The following is a 13,053-nucleotide window of genomic DNA, read 5'->3' as shown; positions in this document are numbered from 1 at the left end:
GTACACCAAGTTTTCACAATGTATAAGTCCCATGTAATAGAGGTGAGTCTATTGCCATATACTGGATACAATTTCAAACTCCGTGCTACCACTGAAGTATTTTCGAAAAACTGAAAAAAACCCAGTAATACTTACTTATTGATACAATAGCCAAATCAGTAAAGATTTTAGCTATTGTTGCTAACAAAACAGTTTTTAGTGTGTGATCAACAAGTTGCACAAGATAAGGCAATTTGAGTGCACGGTTGGCGAGGTGGCTGGGCAATCGGCTACTTATGGAGTCTGTAGCAGGTTCGATTCCTGCATGGAGCAACTCTCTGTGTGATCTATAAATAGTTGTTTCCAGTCTAGGTGTCATGTGTATATGAACTTGTATGGTTGTATATGTTATACACACCCACGACACATGAGAAAATCCTAGTGAAGAACCCAAAAATTATAATAAGAGCAACAAGTTCAGTGTCGAAGGTACAGTTACACAAGTTACAAGTAAATGTTTTATATTCAAACGAAGATATCTCATTACTCAAGCCAAGTGAAGTAATACTAGACATAGATATTAGAGTGTACACACAAGTAAAAATGTTTAAGACTCTTTGCAGTAATGAATATTAACTTAATTATTTAGAAATAGGGTAAATTGAATGCACAGATACTGTTGTATAGCAAGACATGCAGCACTCATGTCTCAAAGTTATAAACATAACCTAACACATGTCATCACAAACAAGTTATCTACTGCTTAGAAGTAAATAGACTAAGTATACACTGCAAAATAACCTACGTACTGACTGATAGAACTATTCACTGGTTAGAAGGATGTTTGAAATAAGAAGATGAGCTAGGGTTTTAAATTTTTTTTATTGTCAGCTTACATTAACTTATTCGGTCTTAGCGGCCGCAGCTTTGGGCTTCTTCGCCTTGATGGGCCTCTGTGAACGAAGGATGGCAGATGCACGACGGAGGGTAGCCTTGGAGAGGTCAGTGCGGTAGTGGTTGGCTTTCAACAACCTCTTTACCTTGTACAGCGATCTCCTCGCGCCGGCTTTGAACTGACGGCGGACTGCGTTCTTGGCGGGCTTGTTTGTAGCCTTAGCCTTCTTGTATACAACTGTGAAACCTTTCCTGTCGGGGTTCTCGACGACGCCAACAGCCTTCTTCTGGATCAGACCGTTGTATCTGTACGAGTTGAGGTTAGTCACATTGTTGGGCTCCTTGCTGAACGGCTTCTTGATGTTACGCTTCTTCACCAGGAAGGCGTTGTTGTTGCGGATGATCATCCAGTTAAGATGCGACGACATTTTGCAGTTTTATTCTTAAAACTACACCGATTACAACGTGCTCACAACGTGTCCGTAGACAAAAGGAAAGAAGAAAATTGTCTATGCAAATGTCAAACGTCACTGTCAAATTGAATGTTGCCACCTCTTACTATAATACTCCCTGTTTTTACTTTTTGATACTTTTTATGTTTTGATTATGAGATGAATAATACTTAAGTAATGGGAGTTAATATTAATATTTGTCTTGTAACAATATGAGAAACTAGTAGTAAAATTGACTGACTAAATAATTATTTTACACTAAGGGGCCGTTCTAAGTTCCGACATGTTTATGAAAGATATGTTGTACATATTACACAAATTCTTCAATTCTACATCATCATCAATCGTAATTACACCTGCTCTAGCTTTTCATAAAAACTAAAAATCCAAAATCAACATGTTTTAATCTAAGCATTTCTCTATTTGTATTTAATTTTTTTAGCATTGTCACATTCATAACCATAGACTAGAATATGCCCAAAAGCTTTGTATCTATGGTTTACTGCAAATAAATTTTGATTTAATGAATGATTTATAATTGTTATTTTCAAATTACATTTTATAATTAAATTAAACGATTATTTAGGTTAAAATACAAAATTATACAAGACTGCATTTCAATAACTCTTTACTCTATGGATTTTACCGTTGACTTCTTTCATTTCTTCATCCTTTTTTTGGCATTTGCTTTATGGTGATATGTCAAATTCCAAACTAAAACTTGTCTGGGACAATTTCGTGTTGGTTCTTATTATATCTTTTTTCTTAATAAATATTTACAGTATCCCTTGTAGTAAATGTAGTTCTTGCGTGAAATTTATATGTGATTTGTTTAAAGTGCCAAATTGATGTCTCGTTATTATTGGTATTATGAATCAGGTTGATCAAAATATAAACAAAGATATGTTTGATTCTGATCTGATCGACGTGGAATCTTTGGATTATTCCGATGATCAGACTTGGTGAGTACCATTAAAGAGTATTTGGGTAGGAGAATTGTGATCTGTGAGTTTGTATGAGTGTAAAAAATACGGGGTCATGTATGTCTCGTCCGGTCGACATGTCAGTGCACCATTTGTGTCTCGATGGCTACTCAGCCTGTTCCAATTAATCGTCAAGTTATTTATTTCCAGTCTAACCACTCCAACCAGTATTTTAACATAACCATCTTGCACACATTGCCTTCACATTTTCCAATATGATTCACCTTTGAATTCCAACTGTTTTTATTTTGTTTTGGCATGCTCACTTTACCTGATGGCTGGTAAAAGGTGTCTGCTTTCATGTTATGACATCAGAAACGCGATTTTGTGAAGGCATTATTCATGTAATGTTTGAAGCCCACACACTGAATGCTACCTCACCTACACTAAAACAGTTGGTATGAGTAATTTGACAAAAACAAACAAAATATATAATCTGTGTTGTGAACATCAGACCTATCTTTTATCAACCTACTTACTCCTCTAAACTCTTGCTTGTATAACATAATAATAATGTATTAATGCGATTAGAAGTATTTTATGGATAGGTCATATTTATTGGACTTCATTTTGTAGTTTCTGTTTATGAGACAAATGCCTGAATACTGAAACACTACTCCATTCAATAGACTGCCTTGTTGATCATGTGGTTGCAAGTGCTACTGCCTACCTCTGTGTTGATACAATACTTTATTTTGAGATGAAATTAAACATCCTTCTTTCTGTCTTTTCTAAAGAATTTGTAGTAATAGAAGTATTCTTAAAAGTGTATTACAAATTGAGTGATGTTTGAATATTTGAACAACAATGTGTTTAATTATGTATGTAAATCATTCTGAATCAGTGCTACCATGTTATTATTGTTTTTATTATCTTACAATCAAAATAATTTTATCAATGTACCCTCTATAAAGTGTAATCTGTTTATAAATTGACAGTAGTAAATACTCTTATTTTCTTTCAAAATCAGTCCTGGCATTTCTTAATTAGATTTTGGAGTTGACACTGAATATTAACTAGTTTTAGGAGTAATGGAGTTATGGTGTGGAGCAACTTATTTTGATTTAATTTTCTTCTAGGGCTTAGTCTCAAAATAACTAGTTACATATCAAAATTACTTTTAACTATTATAATCTTATTGTGTTGTTGACTATTATAATATTCTTTTGTTCCTCATTTGCGTAATAAACATAATGTATTTCAAGAAGGTACTTGTTAGGAAATTATCAAAATTGATAAGATTGTTAATATGGTACATGCCCAATTGACATAATTGTATTGTACTTTAACTGTTATGATAAGTTCTGTGATAAATATCTTGCTATTATAATAAATACATAAGTACCTATATGTAGTACAAAAAACTATACTTTAGAGACAAGTAAGTTATGTCATTACACTGTCTCTGTCATAGCCTGGTTTGTTGGTTAAGGGGCCATAAGTGTGACTGTACAAGGGTTCACAGGTTCAATTTCCGGGTTGTGCAAAGTATTGCTGAGCTTTTATCGGCTTTTCAAAATGTTTCTCAGTAGTAGCATAGAGTATGGAATTGTACCCAGTATTTGCTCATACACTCACCCCCTATTACATGGGACTTATAAAACTCATGGTGAAAATTGTGTTTTCAACATTTGTTTTATGTGGTAATGTGTACCTCTGCCCACCCTGCTGTTAAATTACTTCTGTGATAAGTACTCTTACTACGAGTTTGCTTTATGTTGAACGAAAACTACAACAAACCAGAATTAGTCCAAAAAATCTTAAAGTGACATTGGTATGTTAAACGATCTCCGTAACAGAATATATTTCTTTGTTCCCAGGTTGTACACAGTCCCCAACGACTCTGGCCAGAATGTTGACATTGTGGACTGGAACTTATCCTGCGACTGGCCAGTCAATGAGGACAGTGAATATCTTAAGTTGGAGAAAACTCTATACACTGTGCTCGACAACATACTTAAAAGTAAGTGCTTTGTTTATAAACTATAATATACCTAAAACTTTACATCTCAAGGCTGATTTTCAATTAAAATTGTAGATATTAATTTACTGTCTACAGTCTATAACTCATCATATCCTCGGCTTTTTTATTATTTCAACAATAATTCATTAAGTAATTAATATTTATTTATTACTTAATACTTGATTCACTCAATGGATTAAGACTTACTGCATTTTTGTCCCCTGACTGTACATTAGTACAAATTAATATGATATAAGAATATAATGTATTACATTGACCTTAAATAATTTGAGATAAGAATTTAAGAACAGGAATGTTAAGAATTACAGAATTACGTCACTGACTGGGTTTAGATTTTTTTTCGAAACATGTCACAACTTGTCTACATATGTTCTTAACGGACTTTTTTTTATGTACACTTATGGGTCTATTTAAATCTTTAACCTCAATAGGTGTTGTGTTATATTTTCCTTATTGAGTAAAGATATTCTTGTTTTTGATAGTTTTATTAAAGCATCTTTTAATTCAATGCATAATTAATACTACCGTGGCTTCGCTCGTGTGGATAACGGGTTTCGTGACTAATAAAAGCAGCCTTAGTAAATCAGATACTTGGCAATAAAAGTCCCGTCAAATCGGTCCAGCCGTTTTAGAGATTAGTCAAAACAAACGCCAGACAAACAAAAATTACAAAAAATATTATTTCGGTGTATGTTAAGTAGATTCATATGCATGTAGTAAAAACGGTTATTTGAAGATAACAAATAGGCACTCCAATTTTATTTAATAGTCTAGAGTCGAGATAGTTAACAAAAACCAAAAAGTCTAATAACTTATAACAATATTCCTTTTAAAGTCATAGATTTAAAAGGTAGGTGTACCTGTACACTGTACAGTGGCATTACGTGCGTGATGTGCACCTCTGCCTACCCTTCGGGGATAAGAGGCGTGACGGTGCAACGGCTATATTTATTTTAGATACAACATTATCTCGTAAAAATATAACAATTTGGGCTATTTACCCAGTAATGCAACTTACTAAAATTATAATATGAGCTAATAATTATGAAACACTCGTTTAATTGTCTGCATTATGAAGTCATTTGCAAGTATAACAAATTAGTAATTATGTAAGATGAACATAGAATATGAATTCCTTTACAAAATGTGAAGGTGAAGAATTATATTACACGAATTTACTACATTTAATAAAAATTGTATTGTAAATAGTGATCCACCCTTGAAGTATTGAAAATTTCATGCTAGCTACGAAAGCTCTTAGATTAGACCAAATGAATAGCTTACCACTAGGCAAGATGATGGCCAAACGCCATCCTATTAAGTATTAAACAAAATTAACATGTTTGGTTCAAAGATTCAAACATAAATCTCATCACCTTTCGCATATTAAATAAATAAATATAATAATTTTAAGAAACTAGTCGAGTTCCTCGTCAAACAGTTACGTGAGTAAGCCGATAACATAATAATTAAAGTATACTAATATTCTTATCAATAATACTTGAGAATTTTATAATATCGAAATTCAACGTAGTTATTAATTTCCAACTTTACAATTAACACTTAAATAATCATATTTATTATCATTGTACACAATAACACAAGTGGGAAGTTATTACACACAGCTGAATAATTATCATATTAGAATATCTTAATGTCCTCATAGGAAGTATCTATTTTTGCTTTGAATGTAGTGATTTTATTTATAGAATGTTTATCAATAGTGTTGATGCTGTGTTTAGATGAGACTTACTCTCGACTCAGGGTGTCTCTTAACAAACTAGAGTAAAGTCTAAATTGTAGATCAGCCATATTCAGTAGCTTGTTTTTGATAAATAGAAATTCGTCTATAAATACGCAATCGACGTAGGTTTCAGTTTTGATTCTCGGGAATAGCCACTGTTATCTAAATATCTGCCACTTATTAGGCATTAAAGTACCTAGTCTATATTGGTTTCACTTATCAATCAATCAGACCTTTTTTTATCTAAAACTAGATAGGCATTAAATTTGACCGCGATCTCACCTATATTAAGTGACGATGCGGTCGAAGATGACTAACAAAATTCTATCCGACATAAAACAGACTAATTGTAGTGCACATCTGCCCACCTACTGCCTCGTTGGTCAAGTGGTCATAAGTGCCCAGTACATAGGAATAGGCTCACCCCCTTTTACATTGGACTTTAACACAAATAGTGAAAAGTGGGTGTACATTGTATAGCGGCATTACGTGAAAGAAAGAAAGTAAGTAAGTAAGAAAAACAGTTTATTTGCACGTGCCGTAATGTGCACATCTGCCTACCTCTTCGGGGATAAAAGGCGTGACATGGCACATTTGTCTACCCTTTCGTGGAATTAAAGATCAAACTACTATTACGGTACTTACATTCAGTGACTATACTCAACTTGATGGCACATAAACTCCAGATAAAATCCTTTTCAGCTTCAGTCTGAACGTATTTAGTTTATTCATTAAGAGTCAATGAGAAAATTACTTGTTATTGGACTCCAACCGAGTCAGGCGTGCCTGTTTTTATGCCAGTCTAGACGCATAATTGGTTCGGCTAATTCAGCTCAAATGTTTGTTAAGGTGATTCTAAATGGGCAATATTTTTTTGTAATATCTGGCTACAAATACGCCACATCAATAGTCCTCTACAAAAATGTGGGTCTCCTTTACGTAAGAAGGGCTGGCCAAGGTGCATAGTTTACGCTTGGCTAGCGGTCTGGAGATCGCAGTTTAAAAGGTCCAGGTTCATCAGAGAGCGCTGCTGCCCAATCTCTGTTATATGTAAATGTGCAATCCTTTTGTCGTCTCTTTGGATACTGTACCCCCGAAATGAGAATCAAACTCATTCATTAGCAGTATTCGGCAACCCACGACGCGGCGACTGTCGCGTTGCTACTGTAGTACGAATGTAATTTAGTATGTCTCACGAAAGTTATAATACAAGAGTAGCCATAGAAAATATGTTCCATTAAAAAAAAAGCTACGTGTTGAAGCCACTTCTTGCCCATTTAGAGGCATCCTTACCTTGAAAGAAAGATCGTCTGTAATAAAATACTTTAGTAATTACTTACTTAATTATCGAATCTGATGGCTCAAAGCTAATTACTCGTGTTTCAATTAGCTAAAATTGGTCTTAGTACTCACAGGTTGATTTAGTACAAGAGCAAAAAAGGCTGAGAATTTTATCCAGACATCGAAATATGCTGTCTTTACTTACATAATATGATTTTCTTTAAAAAATGTTGTGGAGAAAGGAGCTGTCATATCCTTACTAAAGAAAAATTATCAAGATGTCCCTTTTTGCACCTGAAGTAAATGACGCTGCGGAAATCCGGATTCTTCCGCAGCATATCAATCCTTTGAGCTAACAACAAACAAGCCTGCTATGATATAACCCACCACTTACAGACCCCATCTTCAACATTTTTGAATAAAACCATAACCAAACCAGTGAAACATCGTTTTGTTATGCGTTAAAAAACAAAATGGCTATTAATTTATAAGATTCCAATGATTTTTGTCGGCGTTTAAACAAAGGAATTGAAAGGATATGATCGTGAACAATTGGTAGCTGATCTAATGACATTCGACACGGCTCATGGGTTTAAGACAAAGATCTGATATCGACTGCACCGGGCTCCGGTTTAGGCTCAGCTCGCCCCTTGGATCTCGCCCCTGATTGCCTAAGTGCATCAACTCGCCCCTTAAATTATTAGATACTTCTCGCCCCCGATTGTTGGTTAGTTAAAAGTACTGTCAGCACTCTAAGTTTATAAAATATTTAAATGAATATTTTTTCTTAAAACTTCAATAATGCCTTGGGATTTAATAGTGAAAATTGAAATAAAACTGTGAATAAAAACGGGGCGAGTGGAACATTTTAATCGGAAGGGGCAAGATCCAGGAGGCGAGCTGATGGTCGAGTGGTTGGAAGTGCGATTGCCGGATAAGGGGTCTCGGGTTCGATTGCCGGGTACTGCTAGGCTTTTATCGGTTTTTCAGAAAAAATCTCAGTAGTAGCACGGAGTCTGGATGCCTGCCCAGTATATGGCAATAGGCTCACCCACTATTACATGAGACTTTATAACACAAATGGTGAAAAGTGGGTGTACATTTTACAGTAGCATTACGTGCCGTAATGTGCAAGTGTACCTCTGCCTACCCCTTCGGGGATAAAGGGCGTGACGTTAGAAACTGTGAGTTTGAGTGTCTTGTTTTAAATCTGAAAGAAAAGATTTCTACTTCATTTGCCGGTTTTAGCTTCGAAGGACTTTCCAATCGATGCCTTGTTTGTCAGAAACGCGTCAATAACTACAAAATCTCCCTACTTGACTAACCCACGGGTTTTTCAATTGCAAATAGCTGGTCAAAATTTCTATAATCCAATTTCCATGGTAAGAATTATACTACCGGTCACTAAGAGTTAATATAGGCATTATGTATTGTTATGTGGGCATCACACCATACCTGGAACTGACACAATGGATATGTATGCTGTTAAAAACCCACTAGTCTTATTTACGACTTACCAACAACTATTTGAGGTCGCCGTCGGTACTTATTTTATTGGTTCCTTTGACAATTTTGTTACTTAACGTTATTCTATTCTCTGAAAGCAGAAGAAGCACTTGATTTTGCAGTAACTACAACTTTTTTACTTTTATCTACTATTTAAAACAGAGAGAAAGAGGTGATGAGCCTCTTTTGTTAACTACATACGTGGGTTTTATATTTTACTAGCAGTTACCCGCGGAGAATAATGACTTGTAGCATAATTTGGGCTTTCCACACCATAGCACCAATCACATCACAGAGGACACGGCGGTGCTCAGCCCATGCAGGGCACACCGCCATCGTATTCTCTACCGTGTCCTCCGGGCATTCCTCGCAGTATAATTTAGTTCCTACTTCAGTTCAAAGATGGTGTAATATCCAGTCTTTGACTGTAACTTGTCAGTACTTCAGACAACTAGACTAAACTGGTCTATGGAATTTGCGAGCTATGAGACATGTGGGTGGTAAAAGCGAGTGGCTTGCTACTTACTGATCAACCTCTCAATACCGATATCATTTTAGCTTCTTACTAACTAAACTTATTTTGTTTCAAAAAAAGGCTACACTTAATGAGACTTTCACATACTTTAATCTACACAAGCGATAAATTATGAACAGTCATTGTTTGCTCTCCCATTAATAGCAATTAGGTACTTGATTTTGTGCAATCTGATTGATCTATGTCGGTCGATGGTGACTGGCTAGTTTCAAAACAAATTGGGAACCTAACCTTCAAATACTCGCCTATCTATTGCCATAAATCGAACATATGCTGTTACAAAACTGGCGAAAAGAACCTACAATGAGTTTACTATCTTCCGATTCCTTTAGGGACTGATAAGCCTCAATGTTTTGGTCAGCCCTACATCTAACAGCTTGCAATGAATGCAGAAATATGATACTTAACTATACACAACATGTATCAAATAGCATTCGGGAGTTGCATGCGTCAACTTCATAGAATGCTTCGTCAGTGAACTGAGATTCACTCTAATATACCAAAGGAATTCCGAGTATCGATGTGCAATGTTTCATTAGTGTAATTCGATAGATATATCAACACTTTCGATCAAATTTTTCGTTTGTTTGTCACGTTTAACAGAAAGTTCTGATGCCTGGGTTCTGTCAATGTGTAAACCTCTTAGTCACCTCTTTGAAAACCTGTGGGGACAGTAGAGACGGGAGAAATTGTAGTCTACACCATAACAGCACCTGGAGCTGCGGACAGCCTAGCGGGTTACCGGGGCTCCAGCTCGAAGCAAGAATAGAAACGTAGTGGTTTTTAGTCAGTAAGAGTATAACACTCCTTCTCGCCGCACACCTAAGGCGGGAGAAGAAATGATACGACACGAGAAACGAAAAAAAAGCCAAAGGAAATAGCATAACGGCATCCTCTGATATAACTCTTACATCTTCGATGAAAAACGTGCGTGTTATGTTGCAACTCTCAAAACAATGCGTCTTGTTTTATGGGAAAACGGAAGACACTGGGTAGGTACAAATGACTTCCATTACACAATTGCTCTCTCAAATAAAATAAAGAAAAATTGGGGTATAACGTGGTTTTAAATAAGCACACAATGCTGTTAGATGGATATTAAAATGTTAATATGTTTTTCCAACTTGTATACTATATAAATGTCTAGTTAAAGTCTGTAACCTCTATTTAAAATTTAATAAAGACGAATTTATAAAGACAATTTACACATCATAATTTCCATTATAAAATCTTTGCTGTGTTTGTTAGTCTTCTATGTAGAACACGCTTTTCATCATTGTGTATTAAACCAAGAACTAACGAAATAATTTGCAATGAATTTGTAAACAAAAGTTCATAATAACACTTTGTATTATGTCTGTCTGTCGGTCCTTTAGTAGCCTAGTCTATCCAAGCCAAGATAGGACGTTTAGTCAGTGTTTATGCAGTCCACACACTAGCTAGAAGGCTTAGCCGTAACCTTGGTTACCAAGCTAATGTCATTCACCCTTGACCGCTGACCAATCTCAGTTCATTGTACAGTTTTGCCTCCTTTGAGTCCCGAATTGCACGATAATAGGAACAAATTGAATGAGCAGTCTATTTCTAAAATCTACTGTCGTAATGAAAATGAAAGTTTTGGTGTTTGTACGTTTTCGTGTCAGGAACTTGGGAAAGACTGAACTGATTTTGTTATTACTGATTTTAGGTATGTTGGTACGTGAAATAGTCCGTGATTCTATACGTGAAGGGTATTCACATAAGATGAAACTATAATGCACTATAATAAACTATATTGAATGTATTGGAACGAGCCTCTTATAATATTGCAATCCAAACTACGTGTTTTTCCACTCTCCCTCCTGAATTTAGGTAGTTTAAAAGAACTAGGAGAATCTCATCTATAAAAGTCCAACTCGTGTCCATTAAATCGATGAGACAGACAGTGACTCACGAGAAAATAGCGTCCCTTGTTTGAATACTATTTTATTACTGTCTGGAGCTAATGCACTGCATCTTAAGGTAAATCTAGAAGAAATGATTCAGCAACAAAATTTCTGCAAATAATCGAAAGATTTGGTCCGCTATAAGCTATGAACTAGTTCACTCACACATAGACAGCTCTAGTACCGCTCAATGTCACTAAAGCAATCTTCCAATTACATTGAGATCATTTTGTTGCCCCAGATCTGCTACAGAAATCTGCACTCTGTATTCAAGGACAAACGTCTCATTTTATACTGATCTTCCTTAGACAGTTTTAGCACAGGTAAATAATAACGGAAACAATTTTACGTATTGACATTAAATAATGACTATGCAGTATGCAAATAGTAATTTAGCTCAAACTGGTCTTAAGCTTGTTATAATGATTAGCAGAATTTGTGTTTCTAGATACTTTTAGTACTTATATGAACAATATTCTTCTTACTTGTCCATTCTCTTATTTATGGCAGTCGTTCGATGTTAGTCGACCTCATTCTGACAATAAGTCGTAACTAAGATTGAATGATCGCCTCAGCTTCAAAGATGATTCTTGTTAAATATTAAAAGGTTATTGATGTCATAATACCACTATACACAACGTACGTACCTAACATAAAATATTTTGGAAGTGGTTGGAATAAAGCTTTACACAAAATAATGGGCTGTGTATTGTATGGCGCAAAATAGATTACACAAACTTTAATTATCTAATATATAAAATATTCACAATGTTAGTTACCGCACTCGTCCGAAACGGCTTTACCGATTTTTACCAAATTTTATATGCGTATTCAGTAGGTCTGAGAATCGGCAATTTATAAGGCAAAATAACGTTTCATTCAGCTAGTTGCGTATAAAAACAGTCATAGCTTCCAAAAAAAAAAATCGCAACCACAGAGTTACAACATTATAATCAAATCATAACAACCAACCAACATATATCTGGAGGAACCCCTATTATAAAATAATTAACTAATTATAAACTCAACAAAAGGTCCTTGTCTTCTTGAACCCGGAACCCCTGGCACATGATTGTAGTTTCTATCAACCCAGAGATGAATCATTTGGAATTAGTAACAGTATTACTGATCAATTTCGCCGAAACCCCTTTATGTTTTTATTGTGATTTGTAAAGAAACAGGACATCAACATCGGAATGTCATGAATTCATTCTTCCTGTCCATAAAAAATATGTCTTCGCAAAACAGGACTCTGATACCGTACATACATACATAGATAACCTCACGCCTGTCTCCCATGGGGGTGGGCAGAAACAATAGATAGCCAATTGCTACGATTCTTACACACCTCTTTCGCTTCATCAACAGTCATCAGTATTTTAATGCATGCTCATCGGTTACTTTTAATTTGGCCTGAATGTGATGTTAGCTGTAAAACTTCTTGCATAGGTATTCTGACAATGACATACTAAAAACGCTTTACCTGTCGAGTCATCGACAAGCCACAAGTGACGATCTTTAAAATTCTCAATGTGTCGCGAAATGCCCATAACTAAGAATATAAGCCAACAGCCTTCGTCAAACGAGTTTGCAATGTCACTCGCTACATAACAAGTGCATCAGAATTCACAACCACACTCCCATGTTTATAAAAACCATTTTGCTTATTTTTTTGTCTTGCCCACTCCCTATTTTCTCGAACATTCCTTCTACATCCAAGTCTAATGACATTTACATTATCAAGACTTGGGCTAGAGAAACCAGCTAGGA

The 13,053-nt window shown here is 35.3% G+C and overlaps 2 protein-coding genes across 5 annotated transcripts in view; one reads left to right on the top strand and one right to left on the bottom strand.

The window, feature by feature from the left end:
- Positions 1-842: 842 nt before the first annotated feature.
- LOC118270893 (60S ribosomal protein L28-like) lies at positions 843-1,400 on the bottom strand. The gene has a single exon (XM_035586686.2). It carries the CDS (start codon positions 1,299-1,301, stop codon positions 882-884), a length of 420 nt encoding a protein of 139 aa, XP_035442579.1. The 5' UTR covers positions 1,302-1,400; the 3' UTR covers positions 843-881.
- A 606-nt stretch (positions 1,401-2,006) lies between these two features.
- Positions 2,007-13,053, top strand: part of LOC118270894 (uncharacterized) — a 41,229-nt gene continuing 30,182 nt past the window's right edge. For 2 of the 4 annotated variants that reach the window (XM_050695740.1, XM_050695739.1), the window contains exons 1-2: positions 2,007-2,287; positions 4,129-4,271. In XM_050695740.1, the coding sequence (XP_050551697.1) occupies positions 2,196-2,287; positions 4,129-4,271 (235 nt within the window). In that variant the 5' untranslated portion in view covers positions 2,007-2,195. The remainder of the gene's footprint in view (positions 2,288-4,128; positions 4,272-13,053) is intronic. The other 2 variants (XM_050695738.1, XM_050695737.1) reach the window with 1 other exon arrangement.

This window comes from Spodoptera frugiperda, chromosome 9, assembly GCF_023101765.2.
Source record: "Spodoptera frugiperda isolate SF20-4 chromosome 9, AGI-APGP_CSIRO_Sfru_2.0, whole genome shotgun sequence".
In the NCBI taxonomy this organism is placed as follows: domain Eukaryota; kingdom Metazoa; phylum Arthropoda; class Insecta; order Lepidoptera; family Noctuidae; genus Spodoptera; species Spodoptera frugiperda.
The sequence above is the reverse complement of the archived record's forward strand: the minus strand, read 5'-3'. Positions and strand labels throughout refer to the sequence as shown.

Excerpts from the sequence above, each read along its gene's own strand:
- LOC118270893 (XM_035586686.2), bottom strand. The coding sequence starts at position 1,301 with ATGTCGTCGCATCTTAACTGGATGATCATCCGCAACAACAACGCCTTC.